Source organism: Perca flavescens, chromosome 3 (genome assembly GCF_004354835.1).
Source record: "Perca flavescens isolate YP-PL-M2 chromosome 3, PFLA_1.0, whole genome shotgun sequence".
Classification (NCBI taxonomy): domain Eukaryota; kingdom Metazoa; phylum Chordata; class Actinopteri; order Perciformes; family Percidae; genus Perca; species Perca flavescens.
Genome location: NC_041333.1, coordinates 14,877,800 through 14,903,842, shown reverse-complemented (window position 1 = coordinate 14,903,842; position 26,043 = coordinate 14,877,800). Strand labels below are relative to the sequence as shown.

The window sequence follows — 26,043 nt, the reverse complement described above, 5'->3', positions numbered from 1 at the left end:
TCTTCCAGCTGCAGTTTAATTCACTCATGCTTGTTCTGGTGACATTTTGGGTTGCAACCACTGCAGCTCACAGCAGACCAAGTTGTTCAGGCCCTGGAAAAGATGCAGTAATGGCAACGTTTTGTGTAACGTAACACGATCCTTGCACATCACATCCTGCCAGCCGGCAGTGTTGAGGAAGTGTCAGCTGCCGCCTCTTCCTCTGGTGTCAGCCTTGGCATTTTGTCACTCTGCTCCCACAGCGAGACACCTCTCAGATAATGTCCTGACCTCTGTCTTAGACTTTCAGTTTCAGCACTGTCTTTTTTTCCCCCTACCCTCTCTTTTACCATCTATCTCTCCCTCTTCCTTCCTTTTAATCACACAAACTGTTAATGTCCTGTCTCCCCCTTCTTTCCCTTCCTTCTTCTCCCAGCATTTGCGTTTGTCAGTGAATGAGAACGGGCAGTGTCACGTCCACCACTTGTGGTTCCACACCGTGTCGGACATGTTGAGACATTTCCACGCCCACCCCATTCCCCTCGAATCAGGAGGCTCTGCTGACATCACGTTACGCTCCTATGTACAAGTGCAGCGAAGCTCCACCACAGGTACACAGCACAGGAACAAAAACTGCGCATACACCATCTTACACAGGCATAAGACCAGTCACAACTGTAGATTTAACTGGACAGGTCATTGATGTTGATCTCTCTAATTATTTCTAATTATTCTCTAATTAACAGTTGATTTTAAGACACTGTAAAGGGGTTCTTTTTAACATGCAAAAACCAAATATTTGTACTTAAAGGCTTATTACTCTGCAGTTTCTTATATCCAAATTAGATGCTTAATTAGCGCTTAATTAATAATAGGTGTGCTGGAAAGGTTAAAGCATTCAGACTTAAGTAGAGGGCCTCAAGACTCTATATAGGTGTTTCCAAGTACTTTGGATGATTAGACCTCTGCTCAGGTTGTCGGGTGGACATATACACTGACACAATATTTCTGCAATAAGCCGATATGTCGGTCTACTGAGATTTAAATGACTTTTGTAACATTTGAAAGAAGAATTAACACATCCTTCCTCTTACAAATTAAAAGTTGGCTAATGTTAGCTAAGGTTTGTATACTTATTGTATACTGTGTAACTGACATTACTGATTCACTGATATATACTGTGTATATATATATATTATATATATTTATATATATATATATATATATATATATATATATATTTATATATATATATATATATATATAACAACTGAACATGGACATAACCTGGGTAGTTGCAAGATGATGGCGAGTGCTAAAACCTAGTGTAGAAGTATAGCCATAATATATATATATATATATATATATATATATACTTTGTAGAAGTATAGCCATAATATATATATATATATATATATATATATATATATATATATACTTCTTGCATCATCTTGCAGCTACCTAGGTTATGTCTATGTTCAGTTGTTTAACAAAACAAAAAAGGCTAACATTTAGGGTGGAAATAATCAATAAGTGGTTTAAAATAAAGTAGTGTCTCGGCTTGACAATCGTTCCTCATTCCTCAGGTCACCAAAGGATATTTGAGGGCAATTACAAACTTCCTGAAAGTTGGATGTGTTGATGGGATAGCAGAGGTTTGTCATTGGAAGCAGAGCTAAAACTCACTGAACCTGCCCCCCCTTCGCCTCCTCCGTGCTAACACTGCTCCTGCCCTCTGCTCTCCTGGCATGGGATGAATGCCCTCCTGTACAGGAGAGTGAGGGGGCGATTATACCGCAGGAGTTTTACATGCAGGCCGAGACTCCGGCCCCAACCCACCCTGATGGTCACAAAGAGGCTCCCTGTTTCCCCTAACGCTGGACCTACACATACTCATGCACTCACTCCCAAACACATACTTACACAGAGTGAGGGTTTGATTCAGGGCGTAAAAGGCTTCACTGATACACTGGTCAGGCGTGTCTTTGGCACCAGTGTTGTCGGTGTTATTGCCCACCAAGAGAAAGCATAATAAAGGAGGCCCACACTGCCTGTGTTTACATGCTGCTCTATGAAGGAGCCTTTTGCAAGCAGCTCTTCAGTGTAAACCAACAATTTATCAGCAGCACAGATTAATCTATATTATTAATCTGCCTTCCATTAAAATTCTCTCTCTCTCTCTCTCTCTCTCTCTCTCTCTCTCTCTCTCTCTCTTCTTACCACAATCGGCTGCAGATGTGACTTCCGGTCTCCGGTCTCCGGTCCTCACCCCACCCAGGGATGCAGGCTGCCGGACAGATTCAGCCCAGCCAGCTCTCCACCCTCCTGGTATCACCGCGCCTGCAGGGCCCCCTCCTGATACCCCGCTCTCCTCAAGCACTTCCTCCTCACCCACCGCCCTTCCCTCCCTCTCCCGCAGTGACCCAGGTACTGGAGGAGGAGTAGGAGGAGGGTTGCAGAGCCGGAGCAACAGCTCTGAACGCCTGCTGGAGGCCTCTAGTGGTGCATCCGACGACTACCACGACGCTGACGGGACTCGCAGGGCCCGGGCAGTGGAGAACCAGTACTCTTTCTACTGAACGGCCCAGGGCATGGTTCAGTCATGTATTGGAGGTGACATGGGATGCTCTGCTGATGTTGAAAACGGTCCAAATCACTGGATCGCCCATCATTTTGTTTGTTTGTTTTTGTTTCAAGGCAATTTCCTGTTTCTGTGAAAGAAAGGTGAAGAAAGGTCAGATCATGGCGAGCAGCGCGTCCACGCTGACAAATCCCTCAGGCTCTGCGGCTTCGTTTGAAACTCAGTTGTCAAGAATGCCAGTGAACAGAAAAAAAGAAGGCCACAGGAAGTAATCGAGATGTTGAGATTGAGCAGCGAAGATGAGCGTGGGCGGAGAAAGCAAGAGGAAGTCACCCGGTGGAGTCATATAGCTCTGATTCATCTCTTCTGACCATTTCCTGTTCACCCTTAGCCACAGTTCCCTGGGAGCAGAGCCCGTGTCACCACCCCACTGAAGGATTGAGAGTTTGAAATGACCCTGAAGAAACAGTCCCTCCCCTCCGAGCTTCTCCGAGCTCCCGAGAGCATCTCTATTAATGTTTATAAAGCTGCTTTGAGTCTGTCCCGGATATCCTCAGTGTCCCTGCAGGGTTTCCCTACAAAGTCCTGCTCTGGGTCTCTGCTCGACTCTTAACATCAGCAATCATGGGTGTGTTAGTGTTAGCTCTGAGATGTTTTTCTTAAACATGTACAGCCTAAAGGGTCTTAGTGCCTGACAATTACCTTGGACTTGAACGGACTGTCAGTGATAGATAGTGACAAGGAAGATGGTGTCGACATCTTGCATAATCACAAAAGCCCAAAAACGTTACGCAGGTGATTATTTCACTGTCAGTTTCTGCTTAAAACACACTGAACGTGCATATCGCAGCATATTAAAATGGTTTTCTTCTCACAGTTTTTTCAATGGCTGCAACACACACACACACACACATGCACGCACACACACACAGCCATATGCTGTGTTACAGATCAGTTGAAATGGAAGATGAACACATGTTCAGTCTGTATGAATATGGCAGGGTGGCTCCCATTTTGCTGTCATACCGGGTTATTTCTATGAGGATGGTGGTGTATTAGAGTCCAAATATTTTTCAATGATTGGTGTGCTACAGTAGTGTTTCTAAAACATGGTTTCAAGGTCCCTCCGTCTGGTGCTGGTTCTGTATTCAAGCTTATCATATCAATAACCTGTAGATTAGATATGTTGTTAATATAGGAGTTCACTTTGAAGTAATGCTTTAAAGATATTATTATACCAAATCCAGCATTTAGGCTATAGGAGGGACTGGGGACTTGTTTTTCTAGAAAGGTAGCAGTGTTGCATACTGTTTGTGCGGCCTGGTGTGGACTGACAGTAAGGTGAAGGGCACTAAATGGCCATGCTTGAATGGGAAGATGGGACATTGCTGCTTTAATTTATGCTGAGAGAGAGAGAGAGAGAGAGAGAGAGAGAGAGAGCTTTTTAAGTTAAAAAGAAAACCTAAATTTCACACTACAAAATATTTGTTACTGTGAGTATTGACATTCATTATAACACAAAATATCACTTAAAATATACTCTTAAAGGGAAAGTTTGACATATTAGGAAATACACTATTTGCTTCCTTGCCAAGTTACATGAATTGATACCACTCACATGAAAGTGGTATCAATCCTCTCATCAATGTCACAAGTGTACTTCCCAAAATGTCTGCTTCAACACACCTGAAAACAGAAAAACAAAAAGCAGGCACCTTTCAGCTACTGCATTTCAAACATATGCAGCACTTTTGTTCAGTTGGAATAAACATATCAAAAGTCAACGTCTGTCTTTTCAAGCACGGCCATTTATCTTCAAAGGTGAAATTTCAGTCGAGGAGCGGGCGGAGCAGTTCATGTGCCAATTTGAATCCTATTTTTGAAACATATTTATTCCTCAGCCGTTGTAAATTACATTTTTCCTATCGAGTCTTATTTATGTACAATTAATTGATTCTTCTCAACGAAACGCCCTCAGTGGAACCGGTCTGTTGATAGAGCCTATCTCACATATCACAGATTGCTCATGCCTCCCTTTTATTTTCTTAACACTTCTTAAAGCTACATTTTCTGTTGTCTGACTGAGTTTTGAAGAGTCTGTGCAATTTTGTACAAAGTGATGTACTTGACATACTACTTTATATTTCTGTGAATAAAATGTGAACAAACTATTTGATGTTTTTCTGCAGTTTTTCACTCATAAATGTCACAGTCTGGGGATTCAGCCTGAAATGTTCGAGATTAAAGGCATAAAAAAGTCTAGCTACAAAAATAATCTTATTAAGTAGGCTATTTAAAGTGATGGGGCATCGCTCTGCAGAGATAATTTGTCTCACCTCTATTTATTTATCTAGTGGAAGCGTGAAATGTGATGTGATGTAATTTTATTTAGTTTCAGTTTCAGCCTATGTTCCATAATTAGGCCCTAATGCGATCACACTGAGTTGTTATACATTTAGTGTCAGTTCATAAATGTATATGACACAATAGTGAACCATTTTCAAAGTGGTCAGACAGGGTTTTGACCACTTCTGTTTAAAGACTGATGACTTAATCCCAGACATTAACCACCTTTGATAGGTTTTGATATAGGTTTTTAATATTTACCATCTTCAGGGAAATAAACATACTGTCACCAACAGCAGCAGCTCTCAGCAGACTGAGACCTCCATAACATACATTAATGTCATCCCACATAGTTTGAACTCACTGACCCCGTCAGGCCTCCAGCTGTAACCACAGATCATTTTGATGTACACAGATGCCCTCTAGAGAGTTTTTATAGCATTGCAAAAAAAGAAAACAAACAAAAGAAGTGCTGGGTAATTGCATATTTATTATGATCATTGATAAATAAAACTAGATTAAAACAAAGAAATAAATGTTTTTTTTTATTAAAGTTGCTTAATACAGTTTCTCTTACACAAAATAAACAATTTCACATATGTGGCATGTTCTATACACAGTAGATAACACACATACACACTTAAAACACCTGGGAGAAGGTGTACAAATGAATGTGTATTCATTTTTCTAATATTCTTAAAATTGCACACTTAAAAGTATTTTTTTTTTTTTTTACATTACAGATCCAGTGGTCAGGATGATACATTTAATTTGTCCACCCTTGTGCAGTATTTGAATGAACAGAATTGAATTTGAGCTGCCAAAAAAAGTTGTTTGGCTTCAGACTAATAGGAAGTAAATAAATACATGTTTACACAGAAACTTCACAGCTTTTTGAACCATTGTTGTGAAGACTAAACCTGCAATGACACTTCTCGGGATGAAGATCATGAACATTTTACAAGATTGTAATGATGTAACTCTGAAATCTTTTTTTTTTTATAAATCAAATGTAAGAAAGCCATAAAGTTTGAAATATGATATTTTATTATCTCCCATACATTGGGTGCTTTTGAGATTTGAGATTGTTTAATGAGCTCATGCTACGTGGTTAGTAGATTTCCAGTTTTTTCCTGACATCCCTTTCTAGGAAAGTGTGTGTCTATGTCCAATGTTTGTTTATGTTTTTTAGATCCTAGATGTAAAGAAAATGAATATGTTCAGTTGCTGTTATGAATAACAAGCCTACAGTATCTATGGACCATTAACTAATGAGACATAGTGATCTGGCTTTGGTTTACTCCTGCAACACACTCAAAGTAATCATCTTCAACTGTCAGAAACTGTGCTAACACTTGCAAAACAGTCTGAGGTAGCACCCCCTCACCCTCCATCTCCAGCACCCTGAGAGTCGTAACACGCACCCCCATAGGTGCACGCCGGGTAGCTGCTTCTATTTCAGGACCTGCTGAGATTGACAAAAAGGAAGCCTGCCATAGTCAGCAGCATCGCCACAGTCATCTCCAACATTTTCCCTTGCCTCCACTTGCGAAAATTCTCCTTCTGCTGCTCCTCCATGTGCTGCTTCCTGGCTCTCATCTCCCTCTCCCTCTGCAGCTGCTCCCCGTAGTGAGCCTGATAAAAGGCGTCAAAATTAAACATGGTCTTCCCGCCAGCTTGGGAGAATCGTCTGGCTCTGTATTGATGATGCTGTGGGGAGCCTGTGAATCTGCTCGTGGTCTCTTTGGAGGACGGTCTCCCTGCACTTTGAACGTCTGACCCCCTCAGAATACCACGGTCGTACTTCTTCCTCAGGCTGATGTTGCCCAGCACTGCGTACGCCTCACTGATATCAGAGAAGCGCTGGGCGGCCTCCTTGTTGCCCTGGTTCTTGTCGGGGTGATGGATGAAGGACTGCTTGTAGTAGGCTGTCTTGACCTGGGACTGTGTGGCACTGGGGGACACTCTGAGGATGTCGTAATAGGACGTCCTGCTTCTATACAGCGGAGGAGTATCTTCTGAGCTGCTGCCACTCCTCCAGCTGTAGCTTCTACTAGAGGCTTGCAGGGTATCAGGATGTAGTTTTGGACGCCACGGCTTCTCTGACCTCTGCTCTGCCAGAATGAAGAGGACAGTGCAGAAAGCTCGCAGCTGATGGCGGGACCTGAAGGTGTCAGGATGGACGGAAACAGCTCCTCTAGTCCAGCATGTCATACTGCCAGGCAGCAGCTTCTCCTGGAGGAGAGGCTGCAGTCCTGCTGAGAGGTACAGGGCTGTTGTGTGAGCTTGCAGGCTCTCTCCGATAAAACGGGATGTATCCAGCTTCAAAGATGTGGCACAACGCAAAGTCCCATTTTCCTGTTGACTTCCACTTGTTCTCACTCTGGAAAGTTTCTCTGATTTGCGTTGTGTTGCTCTTCTTTTTGACTCTGGCTGAACTTCACGTTGATGATCCCGGCTTGATTTGTCTTTTAGCCGATTGTCACTGAGGGGGCAGTTACCCAGCAGAGACGCGGGACTTTCTCCGGTACACACCGGTCGACTCTGATTGTTTCTGAGAGCGGAGAGCCGGTAAGCTCCGCTCCCAAGCCTCTGACCGACCTCTGCCATTTTACCGAGAACGGAGCCGGCCAGCAGGCAGGAAAAATGATGCAGCATCCGGCTACGTCACATAACGAGGTACCAATAACAGTCGATGTTTACAGGAAGTACTTATCATTCCCGACCAATCATTTAGCAGAAAACGGGGAACCTCAAGCGTTGACTACTAACATACGGTATCTGGTATGTAACAACCTCAGTAACCTTATGTAACAACTATAGTTTTAACAGGCTCTACAACACACTTTTAAGATCTGCTTTGGCAGTAAACAATAACTCGTAACAGTCATTTCCCCCCAAAAAAATAATATTTGGTGTTCCCTTTACTTCCAAAAATGAAAGAGATTGATTTTAAAACTGTGATATGTTTTTGAGAATCAGATTCAATTTTGAGTGTAATGAAGGTGTATTTAGTAATTATGGCCATGAAAGGACACCTTTGGCAGTAGCCTATATTGTGTGATATCCCCTGTTTGTATTATATTAGCTTTTTTTCAATATTATATATATATATATATATATATATATATATATATATATATATATATATATTTTATATATTGAATTATATTATTATTATTATGTATATTTTTTTCGAAAATATGTTTATTGCAGATCAACATTGGGATCAGACTACATTTGTTCATACAAGCAACTTTTTTTTTTTACATTTTCTTATTTGTACAATAACATCAATAACAATAAGCAGCAACCAAGAACTTACAATTGTAATTATTTGGCGGATTCTGAATACAATAATGATGAGGCACCGTAGTAAATATCAGGACTAAGAGACCAAAAAGTAAAACCAGGAGTCAAAAGAGATAAGAAAAATTCCCTTTGAAACCGCTAATGCTGCATTATCAATATAAGTGACCATCACTCCGTTTCCTCCCTCAGACCCCTTAAGTGTTCCAAGACCGGTTCCCAAGCCCTATTGCATTCTCCCTCCCTGCAATATTATTATGTATATTTAATTTATTATTCATTTTATTTATTTAGTTTTCACAACAAATATATATATTGTTATTAAAATTTGTATTAGGTTGATAAAAAATAAATAAAGAATAAACTCTAAAGAGTTTATGTGAGGACGATATGTTTTTGCATTACAATAATACAGTATTTTTAATTTATATCAAAGAATTTCTATATTTTATTTAATATCTACCCAGTAGGTGGCGATATAAACTTCTGCGTTGCCTTTATTAAACTCGACGATGAAGTACTTACGTCGCTTGCAAGTGACGTCATTGTTCTTCACGTGTGGGACCGTCGGCTATCGCAATGCTTTTAGCTTGTTTATGAACTGATATTACAAAATAACCCTTCACCTTCAGATACCGGCACACAAACACAACCAACCATGACCTCCAGCTGTCGGCGGCCGGAACACTCAGCTCCTCCAGATGTGGTCAGTGGCGCTGTGTGTTCTAGTTTTTAGCTGCTAGGCTAGCAGTAGAGTCCTGTTTGTTTTTAAAGGTCCCCTGGATAGAACGTAGCAGCATTTTAACAGGCAACTGAGTTAACGCTGACTGGATAATAGGCTAATTAATTATAAGCCCTTCTTTTTCATTATTGTAATTAGCTCTAGTTTGTTACTTTGTGTCCCATGTTTTGATGCATGAATGTGATGTAATGAAACATGTAATGTAAGATACACGAGAAGCACAAACTGGGGCAAGTCAGCTGACAGCCAATGTCGTGAACTGTTGAACTGTTTTATTAAAGTGTTATTTGTTATTGATGTGCTCTCATCCCCGCAGTTCTACAATGAAGCCGAGGCAAAGAAATACTCTCAAAAGTGAGTCTGGGTGTTACTTATGAATAGCTTCCTCTCCCTGTTTGTAGGTGAAATCTACCATTTTACAATGATGATTTTACTCAGGACACTATTGTATTTACTACCGAAAGCACACTGGCATAAAACTAATTTGGATTGAACATGCAATTAAAGTAGAGGTGTGAAAATTCGATTACGATTATCATGTCTTCGATTTGATATCTCGATGCATCACGATGCGTCAAAAATATTTTTCTATTAAAGCCATATAGGATATTTGGTGCAATACCCAAGCTGCAATAAGTAACTTTAGACTGGAATGATGAGGTGTTTGGGTTTGTTTCTTTAAGGTAGCTACCATGAAGGTTGACCTATTTTGGATTAGTCATATACCCTATTTTTAACCTGCAAATCTATTGTGCTGTATTGGAATAACTGACCCCAGACCACTCTTTAACAAAAAAGGTATTGTTTATTGAATGATAACTTAAATCTACTAATAATATTTAGCCGTTAGATTGAATAACAAAAAAAACCAACAACATATAACACAAATCACACCCTTCAAATATTCTAACTGCAATATTTATTTATAATATGTACGTTATCTTCAGTGAAGCAAACGCACAGAAATCCAAGTTACAGTTAGTCCAAGAAACACAGCTCAAACACGAAATTGAAAACCAGTAACCAGAGTCCTCTTCAGCAGGGAAACTCGCAGTCATCCTCTCCGGTCCGACATCAGCGTCCTCCGAATTAGCGGCTCTCCACCGTGGGCTCCAACTTTAGCCAGGCACACTAGGACAACGTTTGTTCTAAACCACTGCTGTTAGACAAGTGCTGTAGTGTACACCTCTTCAGCTTCGTTACTCCACTTAGATCTTCTCCAAGCTCACTATTCTAGTGTCTCTCGTTATCTCAGTGTTTTCTTTCCTCTTCTCGATTTGCGATTCTCTCGCACTCTCCTCCTCGTGTCTCCGCTTAGCCGTTTTGCGTGTGTGTATGTGTCTGTGTGTGGTCTGTCTGTCTGTGTGCATGTCTGCCTGCCTGTCTCTGTCTGTCTGTCTGTCTGAGAAACGGGTTAGGCTACTGAGAATGTTATTTTTCATTTGAATGTTTGCCGTGGCTGGGAAATTAACGAGCAACCTCATATAATCGATTATAGTCAGCCACCGCATCGATGCAGCATCGTCCGTGTCCGCATCACGATGCATCGATTATTTGATTCATTTCAACACCTCTAAATGAAAGAATGCAAAGTTAGTCACTAAGTCACTAATTCAAATATATCACATAATCAACTCCCTTTCTAACTTAAGGAGAGAATTGTCTGTGGTTGTAGTGCATATATTGATATACACTTCAAATTCATTGGTATACCAATATTTAAAATTCTGCTTTAATTGGATTTTCCCTTTAGATTAAAAGATAAATAAATCCCTGTCCCTGAAAAAAACACTTTTTTTTTCAAAATTTTTTTTTTTTGCTTTTTCCAGCGTTTTGTCCTGTTAAATTTTTCTTCTTTACATTTTCAGCGCTTATTTCTACGTCCCATATTTTCTGACATAAAACAAAAATTAAATTTGACCCGAAGACAACACAAGTGTTATTAAAGGTTGAACTTGTTTCTTTCATAATGTATTTCCGTTGCCAGAAGTCCCATATAACAATGTAACTTATATCTGTGTGTGTTTTGTTGCTTCACAGCTCTCGAATGATTGAGATCCAGACCCAGATGTCCGAGAGAGCTGTAGAGCTTTTAAACCTGCCAGAGGGACAGCCATGCTTCCTGCTAGATGTGGGGTGAGGGAGTGACACGGACTGTCTTTGCATGCAGTATTACACTATTAACTTCATAAAACCTAATTTTTGAGCAAGAAATTATACTTTTTTTTTCAGTTGAGCTTAAAATGAATAAGGTCACAGTTAGACTAGCCACTGTCTAAATAGGATGCACATTCTGTATTGTTACATCACTGAAGACATCAATCAAACTTTGACTTCTGCTGCACTGTGCTTCATTAGTAATCTATCTTCATCGTGATATGTACTTTAACATTCTGAATGTACTCTAATTTGTAGATGGAAAAAATAACACTCTATAGATATTGTTTTTTTTTTATAGATATTGTTTTTTTTTTATAGATATTGTTTTTTCGCTTTGGTGTGTATATACTGAAGGAAAATTGAGCACAAGTACATAGGAGGGCTGAGCCAGGCTATCTGCATGTCACCAGTGTGGCACATAAGACCTTTTTTTAACAGAACCCATTGTAAGATCTGGAACAATACAGTAATCTTGTGTGTTTGTGATGTGAAGGACTCGGGTGACTGTCTGTCCTCTGTCTCTCAGGTGCGGCTCTGGTCTCAGTGGAGACTTCCTGTCGGAGGAGGGACACTACTGGGTTGGAGTTGACATCAGCACCGCAATGCTGGGTTAGTTTGTCACCGTTACATTTAAACAAGAAGCAAGAGGTAGATGATGTACCAGTATGTTATCGATATCTGAGTGTCTATTTGCACCCCCGGTACGAATAGCCTCGGCCACACAGCTGAGCTATTCACACCCTGTGACGTAACAACAAAAACACGTTGCTCGCGTGCACCGAAATCATGGAGGACGTTCATCTTCCATGACTACAGAAACTGGCATATTAGGAAAGTTTTGTCTCTAACATTTATAACAATTGAATTTCTAGCGGAAAATGGATACTACAGTTGCGCTTTCTGTCTTCAGTGAAAGCATACAACCTTTAGTTTGTTAGGTCGTACCTATTTTTTGTATACAGTATGATTACCTAGCAACCGAGGCTTGAAGACACCAAGTCGTAAACAGTTGTATGACAGCCAATAAGAACTTACAGGTTAGTGGTTAGAACCCTGAGCTTTGGTCTGGGAGTTGGGAGTTCAATTCCCCGGTGAGGTGATTTGGATTAGATCATTTGTATGTAATTGCGCAAGTCAGGGCCCACGAACGCGACTTTTCTTTTTTTTGCAGGGTGGTAGGGGAAGACTCCTGAATATGCCTGCTCTGGTTGGGTTGGTTAGGTTTAGGCAAGAGGAGTGGGATTGGTTATGGTTAGGGTAAGAATGTCAGGGCGATAATATTCCAAAAAGGTGTAAGACATGAGTAGTATGGATAACTGTGTGTAAATATATGCCAAGGTACTGTAAATGCACAGGGGTGCAAATAGCATACACTGATATTTGTACCAGACGGGGTATTAATAGAACACATTGCTGTGTGCACCGGCGGGGTACGACTAGCATTCATTTCTAATTGCACCTGGGTACGAATAGCATACACTGCTAATTGTACCAGGCGTGCAAATAGCCTCACCCTATCGATATTGTGATATTATACTTTTAAATCAGACAAATTCATAGTTTATTAAAAGAATAAAGTTCCAGGCACTTGATTGCTTTGCATATTATTAACTTAACTAACTTTAAGAACACACAGTGAGGTGCAGCCCAATGTCCGCTTCAATGCAAGTCCATCAAACTTAGAAGACGTTGCACAACTTTCTTAATTAAACATTTTCGACTTTCCTGCCTTCATCCGGGCTATATTTGTTTTGTTTGTTCATATTTATATACAATCTTATAAGTCAAGTATCCGAGGTCTCTGTCTTATCCCTCTGGGTGACATTTTAACTTTTGCACAAAAATAATTCTATGATTTCTCATGGATTTTTTAGGTTTGGTTCATTTGTTTATTTATGCATTTACTTTAAAAGGAGGCTGTGGATACATTTCTGAAACATTGATCATATCCCGTCTTGCCTGTGACAGATGTTGCACTGGACAGAGAAGTAGAGGGAGACCTTTTAGTGGGGGACATGGGCCAGGGGATGCCTTTCCGACCCGGCACCTTCGATGGCTGCATCAGGTGAAGAACGAAGCATGCTTATGTTACAAAAAGCAAGGTTTTTGAATTTGATTTTGAATAATTTCTAACTCAGTTTTTCATGTACCTTTTGCGTTCTACCGTGTCAGTATTTCTGCTCTGCAGTGGCTCTGTAATGCCGACAAGAGGACACATAGTCCTCCTAAGAGACTCTACACCTTCTTTAGTACTCTCTACTCTTCTCTGGTAAGGTTTTATCACTCTTGTTTGTCTTTCCAAACATCCAGATAGATACCATATTTTACGATGAAGACCTTTGCTAGCATCTCCTTGCTCTTTGTCTTTTAGTCAAGAGGTGCACGTGCAGTTTTCCAGCTTTATCCAGAGAACTCAGAACAGGTGAAATAAAGTTGTGGATGTAAAATCTGATGTTTTCTGCTGATTCCTTTCCTTACCTTCAGTCTTCTTCTCCTCCCTCTATAGCTTGAGCTGATTACGACGCAGGCCATGAGGGCAGGCTTCGGTGGAGGCATGGTGGTGGATTACCCCAACAGCAGCAAGGCTAAAAAGTCAGTACCTCTCAGAGGCTGGGCTTTTATTTTGACATGGTCAGCTGCAGCCTTCTGCAATTGATTCCTTCTTAATGGCCTGTGAAATATGCAACAGTGTACTTGCAACACAAGGCTAATTAGAACATGATGACATTTATATTGACCCGACTGTTTGTCACATTAGCCTCGTGATGAATTATTACATGGTTGGCCTGATTTACTCTGTGTTTCCAGGTTCTTCCTGTGTCTGTTTGCTGGAGTAACAGGAGCCCTTCCCAAAGTAAGAAACAAAGGAGTTAGTGGATATTGGGGAAGTTTTTGTTTCATTTTAGCTACAATATTGATCTCTTTTTTTCTTTTCAGGGATTGGGAACAGAAACATCAGACCGAGCTGTTTCAAACCAGGTCCAGTATTCAGGACAGAGGTAAATATATTCACAGCAGGCAGACACTGGAATTGTGAGAGTTTGATGAAACTACGTACATGGTTGGGAGTAGAAGAGTTTGTCTCGGTCACCAGAGTTTATCTGGATTGATTTGTTTGTTTGGTGTGTTTTTATTCAGAAATATGCAATGTGATGAGATGCAGCCCGAGGCCATCTGAGCGCCAATTGTTAAAATATTTAGTTGTTCTTAATGTGCTTACTGCTGACAATTTGCATGTGGCATTTTGTAGATACCTCAAAAGTATAGGATTTTAACACGCATACATTTTAAGTAATTGTTTGAAAATAATTTTTTTTGTTAGTTGTTTGAGTCCTTCTTTTGTAATGTCTAACATTTGCTGGTCTCAGCTTTGCTGATTTTTCTTTATCTTCTATGATAGTATACTGAATATTATTTTGGTTTTGGACTGTTAGCTAGACAAAACAAGTCATTTTAAATATTGGCCTCTGGGAAATTGTGATCACCATTTTCACTATTTGGTTTTTACATTTTATGGTCAGAATGAGTAATCAAGGAAATTGTGAGTTGCAGCCCTACTTCACTCTGACTAGGACAATCCCTAGTTTCTGTATTAAAACAGCCATTTGCAAACAGGTCTCGGCCTCGATAAGTGCAGGTTCAGTCATACTTGCCTTGATGAAGCCAGAAGACCGAGAGGAATCTCAAAAGGGTCGTTGTCCTGCCTGACTAAAAACCCTGTCAGGCAGTTTTTCCTCCCTTATACACAAAGATGTTCCACTTGCTCCTCCTGGTTACACAGAGAGACTGCATGTGTGAGTGAAATATTTAGCATCAGAGGCGAGGAGTTTTTGGGTAGTTTGTCACAAAAAACAAGGTGCATTTTAAATAAGCTCATCAGCCACACTATTTCTTTGTGAAGATGCCGGTTCAAAAACATGAAGGGGAAATCGGCGAAGAAGGGGCGAGATTGGATCTTTGAGAAGAAGGAGAGGAGGAGAAGGCAGGGACGGTATGTACAGGACAGTGTTTTAAACTCTTTCAGGACAAACTATTGGATTTTTTTATCTTGTGCTGAAATATTCATGCTCTAAATAATGTAATATACTTAAGTTTAGCTTCAACTGAATCCCCTCTTGATGAGCTGTATTCTGTAACACTTGCTGACGCCTCCTCTCTCTCTGCTGTATGTTTGTTGGCCTGCAGGGAGGTTCGAGCCGACACAAAATACACTGGACGTCAGAGAAGACCTAATTTCTAACTGACTCATGCAGCTGAGCCTTCATTAGCTCTTGTCAGTACCACCCCACACACATTCACCCCTCGAACTGAAGAGTGTTTGGACTTCCAACTCTTAAATTCAAATGGATGAGATGAAAGAGTAAAATGCTATAATGGCCAATCATTTTTACTTTTGGTTGAGTGTTTTCTTTTCTGACAAATGGTAGTAAGATTGCACTCTCCATGTTCATGTTGGCCGGAAGATACGAAGTACACATGGACAGACATTTGTACTTTTCATAAATAAATGATACATGCAGATTTATGTGTTGTCCCCGGACAAACCTATTGTTCATGGCGTTTCAGAAGGTTAAAGAAACGGGAGTCATAAGGGGAACATGTAACTACATGAACTTTAAAATTGAATAAAATGACAAATTGCAGCTGCAACTATCACACATTTTATTTAATTGTATGTAGACTGTTATTATCAGTAGAATAGTACATAAAAAACCTGTGTAATTTAATAAAGACATGTCGACTGTTGATAATGTAATCAAAATGGCTCTTAAGTAAGAAAATACACTAAATGAATTGATACAATTTTAAATCAATGGACATATGCAGGCATCGCAAAAAAGAAAACTAAAGGAACTTATTTATATTTTATTATGCAGCTGTACAAGCAAATGTATGACACATTCCTAAGTCGCTCGTGTATTATATACAAATTCGTTTCGAGATCTTTTGCTGCTCCCAGTATCAGTGCGCATCATGTGTAGCCGACAGAGGTCGCTGTGCGCTTTGGCACAATGGGAGCCACCTGGGCGTTATCTCTGAACCTACTCAATCGATAATCAAATCCAACCCAGTGTCGCCGCTCAGCCACACTCTCTGAGGGGCTCTCTTCTTGTCAGTCTAGCCTTCAATATGTCAGACTGACTTTAACGGAACTAACGGAAAAACTTGGAGAGGAGGGCCATATAAAAAGAAAGATCAATTAGTGCGGATTGAAGAGGAAGTTGAAGGTGTGTAATGGGTTAACGGCGGAAGGCCTCGCCTCACCTTTTAGTGCGCGTCACCCGGCTCCGTAAAGTGGTCCCACCATCCAAACCAAAGGGGGAAAATCACCGCCTGTCGCCTCCGCCAGACGCGCACCCTCTCCTCGGTCGGTCTCGCATCCTCCTGTCGGTCTCCGCCCCGCCGCTCCATCACCACACACAGCCAGAAGACATCGGGAACTGGAGGAATACGAGTGATTTACCGGAGCCATGAAGGACCGCATGCAAGAACTTAAACATGTAAGTTACTGATTGATTCTTTTAAAATGTCATCGTTCACCTGTTATGTGAATAGATGCGTTTTAAAGACCCTTAGATTAGCCTTTTATAAAAGCGTCTGCAGACAGAACAGGTCCACAGAGCGGCGTTCGCTGATTGAGCAACAGTTGTGACTCTCGGGGGTCTGATATGGAGGCTGGAATAATGTGGTTTTATAACAAGCAACAGGCGCATATTGCTCCCAAGCAATACTGTGAGGGTGAAGAAGCTGACATGAAGTCGTTTTCTCCACTTTGATCCTGCCTGCTTATTCTTTAAGCATGGACTATAGCCAGGGCTTTTACATCTCTGGGACTCAAGAGGGAGATTACTTTGTATTTAATGGTATTTAAACTCCATAGGTTCAATAACTTTAATGCAATCTTCAATTTGAGCATTTTCCGAATTACTTCAAAGTGAACTCCTATATTAACAGCATATCTAATCTACAGGTTATTGATATGATAAGCTTAAATACAGAACCAGCACCAGACGGAGGGACCTTGAAACCATGTTTTAGAAACACTACTGTATCACTGAAAAATGTTTGGAGTGTAATACACCACCACACACAGAAATAACCCGGTATGACAGCAAAATGGGATCCACCCTGCCATATTCATACAAACTGTGTGTGTGTGTGTGTGTGTGTGTGTGTGTGTGTGTGTGTGTGTGTGTGTGTGTGTGTGTGTGTGTGTGTGTGTGTGTGTGTGTGTGTGTGTGTGTGTGTGTGTGTGTGTGTGTGTGTGTGTGTGTGTGGTCGATATGGCCAACTACGGGTGTGTGATTTGAAATTGGTCCCAGCTCGCCCATTCCGCCCTCTGCGGGTTATTAAAAAAAAAACATTTGAAAAACCTTAACCACCAACAATGTTTTGTCTTATCCTTACATTTCTACTGCAGTTTATAAAGCTGTGTGCATGTGGAGAGAGTCATCATAGGAGAGATTAATCATAAAAATAGAGCCTTAAAAATCGTTATTCTACGTTTTTAAGTATACTATAGGATATAGCATATAACTGTTTTTGGCTTGTGTGTGTGCGTGCGTGCTGTGATAGTACAAGTGGCCTTGTCAGATCTGGGTAATTGGCAGTTTAACTGAGGAGAGGAGAGAGAACAATTTACGACTCCCAGTTTTCAGTGAAGATCTAGCTATGAATTGGCCTCTATAGACATGCTGACTCGTGTGCGCGCGCGCGTGCGTTTGAGAGAGGCGTGTCTCCAGCCGGCCTCCTCGCAATATTTGAGGATGGAGTTGTACCATTAAGAGAGAGAGCCTTAATCGTTCTCACCAGCTTCCGTGAGAAACACAAATTCAACCATATTGTTCAGGATTTAGAGCAATGGAATGTCAGCTGCTGATTTTTATTTTTGATCATATCCTTCATCTTCTGAGAAATGGAAGCTGGAGTGGCCTCAGCCAGACCTATTTCAGGCAATCCAGACCAAATAAAATTGAAGTAAATTGCATGTCACAGACTGTTATTTCCCATCAGCACTAGAGTGATATTGTTTTCCATTTGCAGCCTCATATTGATGCATTTTCTTGACTCGTGCAGATGTCTGTGGGTCTAAGCAGCACATTACAACACCACAGTGTTGGATACATGTGTGGTTGTATAAAAGCTCTGAACTAGTGTGCAATGCGCTAGGACTCCCTGCAACTAAGTATGTTCAATATTGTTCAATCTGCCTTTTTCTTTTAATATATTTATTGTACCAGATAAATGCCAGTAACAAGTTCCCAGAATCACATTTGTCCAACCAATAGTACAAATTCAAAGATATTTAAGGGACAGTGACAAGTAGCAAACGCTTAGGCTACATTTGAGAAGCTTGAACCAGCTAATTTAGTCAGATTTGCTTGCTAAAGGATCGATAGGTTTATGTATGTTTTATTTAGTTGTTTCAGCTATAGGTAACAAAACATTTTGAGTTCTAGATTAAATTTGAAATTGAGAAATGCTGTAACTTGTGCAAATGACCCTGCTGGGATTTGTTAAGGTTGCATTAAATAGAACGGTAAAATAGCATAGATAATTTGCAGTTCTCTCATCATCATCTTAAACCCTAAAGCTGACAAACCAACCTCTTGCTGCTTTCACATACCTTGCTGGGCTGTCATTGGTCTTTGCTTCAGATTTTCAAGATGGAAAAGTTGGCGGCTGTTCTGGAAATATTGTCATTAAATAAAAAAAATAAATGTACAAACATTTAGTTTTTGGATACATTTGTGGCAAGAAATAGGTCGTGCAGTTGCAGCCTTGCACTACATTTTCTATCTCCATTGTGTAGTTGTAATAGTTTTGAATAAGATTTGGAGTCCCTCCAAGAATTAGATTTAGATGCCCCATGATCCTGGGAACTTTGTTGCTGGGAAACAGCTCCTGTACAGGTAAACTGGTCTCTTGTGAACGGCCAAAGAAAAAAAAAACAGTTCAATGTGGATAACTGGGGTTAGACTTTTCACATTTATTGCATGTAAAGGAAAGTAAAAATTTACAAGACATTTTTTTTGTCAACACAAAATCTAGTACCGAGGCTTTCTTGACATGAATGTTAGATTTTAAGAAGGAATGCACTGATGCAACTTTTTCTCTCCTGATACTGAGTCCTCACCGCTGCGACTTAATGCACCTAATGGTGACAGTGGAAACATTACATTTTATAATGACATTGACAAGGACACTGTATTTATTGTGGATGGTGACATCTGGCCAATATCAGGGCTGATGCTTATCATTGGATTGTTGCATCTCTATTTTTTTTTACCATTTTTGTTCAATTTGGATTTGTTAATCTTCTTAAAGTTTAATGTTGTCCTCATGTGAAAATATTCGTTTTGTGCTACGTTTTGCTAATTGCTAAAATTGGTGAAATAATGTCACTTCAAATAACATATTACACAGATATCACACAAGTGTTAATTTTCACCTACAACCCAGAAGACTGAGCTTTACAGATTCTGTGTCTTTGTGTGTGTTTTCACACTGCTAGTTTACTCACCCATGTGCTTACTGCTTATGTGTCATTTTGGCAGGGAATTGAGTTTTGCTCATATTTGTGTGAGAGTGCAGGTTCTGCTCCAACATTGCCCATATGCACATAGCTATATGAGCTCAACACCTGTGTACGACTGCTCCTCCAGTAGCTTCATTAGCTTGCTGCCTAAAAACTGTCAGTCTCAATAACTAAAATGGTCATACACTCCCAGTCGGCCAAGCATTGATTTAATGACAGATGGCGCAGATAAGATGCGTTCGTCAGCTGTCTTCAAGCTCTGAAACCTAAGGTGGAAACATAAGGATGAGGTTATTACAGATTTCACACAACGGAGGAACTGTAATCAATCAAATGTGATTGTTTATCTGCCGACGTTTTATCAGCTCAGCATCGTTTTTTTCTTCATGTCTTGTCGTTTGATTGACCATATCTGCCTCTTTTCCCATCTCCGTCTCTTTTTAATAATAACCCTCACTTTTCTTTTATCCCCTCAGTAATGGTGAGTTCCTCCGTTATTACTCTTTGCTCTTTTCCTATCAGTGATTTATCAGATGGCTTCCTGTCCTCCCTTTTACTTTTCTTTCTCCCTTCTGCCCTCTCTTTGCAGCTTTGTTAGTCAGTGTTAGTATTGGTTCAGGCAGCTCTTTGTGTGTGTGCATGGCGGGAGTACTCACTGTCACTGCCTGTTTGGCGTTAGAGTGACACATTAACTAACAGGATGGATGTGGAGCATCGACTCAGGTACTCGGTGTGTCTTAGACTCTTGTTTCTTTTCATTATCCTTTCTCTTTTTTTCTCCTCACATCCATCTCACCTTTATTTCACTTTATTCCATGCCATCACCTCTTTTTCTTTTTTCCACAACCTGATCTTGGCTGCTAACACTTTGTCAGTGACACAAATAACAGTGTGGGAACAAAGCCACGTTGGCTGCTGTTAAATCGAACACTGAGCCGTGAGGGTCAGAGGTTTTATTGGTCCTCATTCAAAGTTTCAAGCCTCTGCAAAATGCGCTGTCATCATCCTATATTCTTGCTATTAAGAAAGGCACATACACACATTATTCTACACATAGAGGCTGCATAATTGCAATACTTAGCTGTCAAATGAGTGTGACCCCTCTGGAAATTCACCAGAAATGTGTCTGTCTTTGCAAATTAGGTGACAATTCCAATATCAGCTGCTAATAGTTATGTACATTATCCTTATCCAGTGAAGCATGAAATAATGGCTCGTATTTATGTTAGTTTCTTGAGCTGTCTTCCACTTGTGAGCGTTCCTTGAAATCAACATCTGCTGATGGGTTTTATAGTGTTGACCATGTGGTAAAATCTTGTTGCTTATTCTCGTGCTTCTCATAAAGAGTAGCAGCTCCCGAGGCATCAGCTAATGTATATCCTGATAATAAATAAAAGACGATTCTGTAATCAACTTTCCCCATCTGCAGTGGGAGAATTAGCTTTGGGTCATCTTTGTTAGCGCTGCTAAAATTGAATTTGTAATGTGCAGACCTCTTCTTTTACATCATCTCATAATCAATGGCAGCAGAGGGGTTCTTTAGCAGTGCAGATATCGCCTTTTATCCTAGATAATTGTTGGAGATTAAGGCTATGAACTGACTTCATTAGGCCCCCCCATCAGTAGCTCTGTCTGTCTTTGTTGGGTGATAATCTTTCATAATAATAATAATAATATGCTTCATCTTGTCCATGTGAGGCCAAACAGACTCTTTTAACTAACAAGACCTCCAAAGTAAACAACCAAATACATTACATTACTATATTATAATACATTACTTGACATGAGTTGCCCCGTAGAAGGACATATGGGTGTTTTCTGACCTGATGGTTCGATCGGCTGGACATAATTTGTCAGTTCCCACCAAAACTGTTACAAACCACAAAATTACTTTGTTAGGACAAAATCATGATTTGGTTTAAATCAAATTATTATAGTTGATATGGCAAACTTGTTATGTTAATGTTTTATTTATCTACACATCCAGCATGGATTTAGTTCTGTATTTGGTCTACTAATTCCTGAGAGAACGCTCCACTATGTTCACCAGCTAGTTGGTTTGTCTGCTGTTTGATGCCGAGCAGGTACCGTACAGTGGCCTTTTAGAGCTTTGCCTTTTGAGGCTGAAAACATCGTTAAAAGAAGTCAATTTTGACTGCAGTTTGACATTTGGTTGACCCATCCATGGACTCCAAAGTTCTTCCTCTGCGACCTTTGTGGCTAACAGCTAGTCACACTATTTCCTCCTCACTTCCTGATGCACAAGAATCATACTTCCTACTGTAGCTATTTGCTAAAACAATTGATGTTTTTTTTACGTTTAGTCAATTGAAAGACAGACTATTAATCTGCAGCGACTTTGATAATTGATTAATTATTGAAGGCATTTTTAAGCAAAAACATTTTCCCAGTTCCACCTTCTGATATGTGAGGATTTTCTGCTTTTGCATTTCTTATGTGATAGAAAACTGAATATCTTTTAAGTTTTGGAGTGTTTGTCAGACAAAAGAAGCATTTTTGAAGACATTACTTTGGGCTTTAGGAAATTGTGATTAAATACTATTTTCCGACATTTTAAAAATAAAACATTAATAAATGAATCAAGGAAATTACTCAATAAGGAAAACAATATTTAGTTTTTTTTTTTCTCTCTGCGTCTTTCCACCTCTGTTTTCTGATATTTTTCTTGGCTTTTCTCTGCACTTCTCATCTCTCATCCTACAGCGCTTTCATCTGTCCCTCTTACTGCGATGATTCTTTTTCTACATGCTGCCATTCCTTGACATCCTCCTCACTCTCTGTTACATTTCCCCCATATCTACGATATAATTGTGTTAGTGGTGCACTGGTGCTGTCATAATCCTTCATGGTCAGCGAGGCACTCTGAATATACCCCACAGGGGAATAGGGAGAAGGAACTGGGGGTGGGAAAAGCCATGGCATATGTGGTGACAGCACATCTCTTTTCCCTGCCTGTGATCTGTCATTAAAGTTCAACTGAAGCTTTATGACATTTTCTCACCCACTCCTGCAAGGCTGAACACTAGTCTCGCTTTGCCAGACCATCCATGCGCTGCGGAGTGGAGGATGGTCTGGCTTCTCCACACAGCATTCTGGGATGGAAGAAAAACGTGCTCTTGTTTATTGGCATTTCTTTAAACCAATCACAATCCTCATGGACAGATAGTCTAGCTAGCTGTCTGGATTTACCCTGCAGAGATCTGAGGAGCAGTTAACCATAGTCCTCATAAATCCACCGGAGTTTAAAATTCCAACAAAAAAGAAAGTGAGAAGAAACAGAAATCGGTGAAAATGTATGCATCCGGCGGAATTTCCTGCAGCATCGGAGCAATCCTGGAAGTCAAGGATATACACTAGCTGAACACTGACAGAGCACCCGCAACTGCCTACACACATGCCCGGAGAAAAACAGTTTGTGTATGAAAATCCTCAACAGCATGTCATTTATGTATTCCTATCCATACCCATTGGCCAATTATGTGCTAACAAGCCAAAATTGAAGTAAGGATCCACGATTTAGTCTAAAAGGTCAGTCATCTCTTCTGGGTCCCTGGAGCAGAAAGAGTTATCTGTGTGAGAACTGGCAGCTGCAGAGCTTTGATTTCTGGCCTGAAATTGATTATCACTGATTTGTGGAAAGACGCGCTATTATCGCATCATAAGTCATTATTTAACCTTTCATTGTGTGGGAGTTTGTAAATTTGTATTTAGGCGCGTTTAAATGTCATCACTTTGGTAATTACATTGTTATAGGTTAGAAAGATGTGAGGGAGGCAGAGGGCAGAGAGGGATGAAAGACATTGAGGAAAATGGAAGGAAGAGCAAAAGAGGGATACAATGTGGGAAAAAGATAAACCCAGGAGGAAGAGAATTGGAAGAATGAGGAAAGTTTATTTGTCATTCCATAATTCATAATAATACACAGTAGAACAAGACATTTCTCTCAGTACCAGGTAATAATAAGACAGACACAACATTAAATCATCTAAAGTGTAAGTTTGGTTGGATAAATTGGTCTCGAGGAAGGATAATGAGATGTTAAAGAAGAAAAGAGAAACGCAAAGTGAAGGCGTGAGGGGGATGAGCAAGACAAAGGTAACCAAGTCCATGTTGTGTGGGCCAGCTGCTGTAGTGAATCTGAAGTCTGGAGGAAGGAGAGCGAGAGAGAAGGAGGCGAGAGAATGATGGACAGGGAGAATGAGAAAGGAAAAAAGGAAGATGATTAAAGGGGGAGGACGTTGAGGAGGATTGTTAGGGAAAAAAAGGAAATTGTTCCACATGCACACACTTTGACTCTGTGCTGCTGTGATGGCAGCGCTTCATCTCTTCTCCCACCCACATTCTTCTTCTTTGTGTTACTGCTGAACCCCGTTCGCTGCGGGCAGGGCTGATAAAATCACCCTGTTAACTTCGGCCCAGATCTGTTTCTCACTAGAATGCAAAGCAGGAACTAGATGTATGTCTATTTGAACAAAAATCCAAAAGAAAATCCCATATAAAAAGTCACAGTAAAATGATGTGCCTGCAGAGCAAACCCAGCCAAGAGCCCTTTCATGTGAGCCCTTAAAGAGTGATGATTAAATCTCTGTAAGCGTTATTAATGGAGATTCACAATAAAAGGATAGTAGCCGTTAGCAATGAGAAATGTCTTGGGGTAAAGGTTTACAAAATTTGATGGATTGAATTCCAGACTCTAGGACCACTTTGAGAAACTCTTAGCTTGATGATCAGATTAATGTTGTTTTTCCATTACATGGTACCTGCTCAACTCGCCTCGACTCTACTCGCCCTGTCTCGACTCAACGCACTGTGCGTCTGTTATCCATTGCAGATTTTAGTACGGCCTTAGCGTGGCTGGTCATCATAGCGGCGCCGCAGTAAACTGCTGTGACTGCTGTTCTCTTAATACATCCATGAGTGACCTAACGCGACACACACACACAGAACGTCGAAGGTGTGTTGTTGTTGCCACAGCCAGAAGACAAATTTAGTTTCAAATGAAGCTGGAGGCAGCAAAAAAAACACAGCTGGCTAAACTATTTAAAAATGGCGGGTTTGTTCAGGACACCCTCTGTCTGTCGCTTTCACGTCACCTTTTGGTATCGCCTCAGCTCGCTTGGAACCTCGACTGAGGTGGTACTAAAAAAAAGTAGGTACAGGGTACCAGGTACTTTTTTTTGTAAAGGAAAACCAAAAAAGGCGAGTAGAATCGAGGAGAGTCAAGCAGGTACCATGTAATGGAAAAGCGGCATTAATCACCGTTTTGTCTTACTTCATTTTGCAGTCTGATATTGTTCACGTTAGCTGTTTTGTGTTTAGGACCATGGGTTTTGTTTTGTCGTAACCAATCAGTAGTGAGTGACGTAGCCGCCCTGATGATGTCATTTCCAGTCAACATAGAAGCTGGGGTAGCACTAGCAATTACAGCAGTTAACTTAACATTTATGACATTGATTGAAGAAATTAATGTCAATTCAAGAGCCTTGATCTCATCCACACTTGTCACCATTTTTTCCTCTGTCACCATTTTTGTGGCTCTGACACAGGAAGATAAGTCCCACCTACAAAAATCGAATTGCCATGATTCTTTTTCCAACTAGGAAATAACCGGTAGTGAGCATGACACCAGATGTGTTTGAATTGCTGGGAATTTTGAATTTTCTGGTTCCAGATTTGGAGATGTGGAACCAAGCTGAAATATTCTAAATTGGACAGTCGACGGTCTTTAAAGGTCCCATGGCATGACAATTTCACTTTATGAAGTTTTTTAACATTAATATGAGTTCCCCCAGCCTGTCTATGGTCCCCCAGTGGCTAGAAATGGCAATAGGTGTAAACCAAGCCCTGGGTATCCTGCTCTGCCTTTGAGAAAATGAAAGCTCAGATGAGCCGTTTTGGAATCTGCTTTTTATGAGGTCATAACAAGCAAGGTTACCTCCCCTTTCTCTGCTTTGCCCGCCCAGAGAATTTGGCCCACCCATGAGAGAGAGACATCATGGCTTTCAAACGAGAAAAGTGGCAGTTGGTCAAGGCCACACCCCCACCCTCCACCTTGACCCTCCCACTCTCCTCCTCAATAGCTTCAGACACAGAAATGGCACATACTAAGGAAAGCTCACTGTGGGACTGGCTCTAGTGGCTGTAGTTCTGCACCAAAGCTGAATTTCCGGAAAGAGACTTCAGATACAGTATTACGGGACCACTAAGGTCTATATAAAAGCATCCAAAGAGCACCATGTCATGGGACCTTTAAAGCTGCTTCTACTTTATTAGGTTGTTGTGTTTACAATTCACACAAAACTCAATTAAGTCGGTTTCTGGTTTGGCATTTGTGAATAGTGCTAAGGTTGCTGAAATAATTATTAA

At 40.6% G+C, this 26,043-nt stretch overlaps 4 protein-coding genes across 5 annotated transcripts in view; 3 read left to right on the top strand and 1 right to left on the bottom strand.

The window, feature by feature from the left end:
• Positions 1–4,731, top strand: part of sh2b2 (SH2B adaptor protein 2) — a 22,927-nt gene extending 18,196 nt beyond the window's left edge. The window contains exons 9-10 of the mRNA XM_028574409.1: positions 416–590; positions 2,215–4,731. Of these exons, the coding sequence (XP_028430210.1) occupies positions 416–590; positions 2,215–2,558 (519 nt within the window). The 3' untranslated portion in view covers positions 2,559–4,731. The remainder of the gene's footprint in view (positions 1–415; positions 591–2,214) is intronic.
• A 707-nt stretch (positions 4,732–5,438) lies between these two features.
• On the bottom strand, positions 5,439–7,632 carry dnajc30b (DnaJ (Hsp40) homolog, subfamily C, member 30b). Its single transcript, XM_028573650.1, has one exon. The coding sequence runs from the start codon at positions 7,562–7,564 to the stop codon at positions 6,365–6,367; it is 1,200 nt and encodes a 399-aa protein (XP_028429451.1). The 5' UTR covers positions 7,565–7,632; the 3' UTR covers positions 5,439–6,364.
• A 1,084-nt stretch (positions 7,633–8,716) lies between these two features.
• bud23 (BUD23 rRNA methyltransferase and ribosome maturation factor) lies at positions 8,717–15,760 on the top strand. Its single transcript, XM_028573544.1, has 12 exons — positions 8,717–8,921; positions 9,274–9,311; positions 10,998–11,093; positions 11,644–11,726; positions 13,086–13,182; positions 13,290–13,386; positions 13,489–13,539; positions 13,624–13,709; positions 13,926–13,971; positions 14,055–14,116; positions 15,019–15,108; positions 15,303–15,760. The coding sequence occupies exons 1-12, from the start codon at positions 8,874–8,876 to the stop codon at positions 15,355–15,357; spliced, it is 849 nt and encodes a 282-aa protein (XP_028429345.1). The 5' UTR covers positions 8,717–8,873; the 3' UTR covers positions 15,358–15,760.
• A 431-nt stretch (positions 15,761–16,191) lies between these two features.
• stx1a (syntaxin 1A (brain)) overlaps positions 16,192–26,043 on the top strand; it is a 64,674-nt gene continuing 54,822 nt past the window's right edge. For both annotated transcript variants that reach the window (XR_003692194.1, XM_028573543.1), the window contains exon 1: positions 16,192–16,618. Coding sequence is in view for 1 of the 2 variants with exons in the window: in XM_028573543.1 (XP_028429344.1) it covers positions 16,589–16,618 (30 nt within the window). In the remaining variant the exon portion in view is untranslated. The remainder of the gene's footprint in view (positions 16,619–26,043) is intronic.

Coding starts and splice junctions, on each gene's coding strand:
- dnajc30b (XM_028573650.1), bottom strand. CDS start 7,564: ATGCTGCATCATTTTTCCTGCCTGCTGGCCGGCTCCGTTCTCGGTAAA.
- bud23 (XM_028573544.1), top strand. CDS start 8,874: ATGACCTCCAGCTGTCGGCGGCCGGAACACTCAGCTCCTCCAGATGTG. Junction 8,922..9,273: donor ACTCAGCTCCTCCAGATGTG/GTCAGTGGCGCT, acceptor TCATCCCCGCAG/TTCTACAATGAAGCCGAGGC. Junction 14,117..15,018: donor GTCCAGTATTCAGGACAGAG/GTAAATATATTC, acceptor TTCTTTGTGAAG/ATGCCGGTTCAAAAACATGA.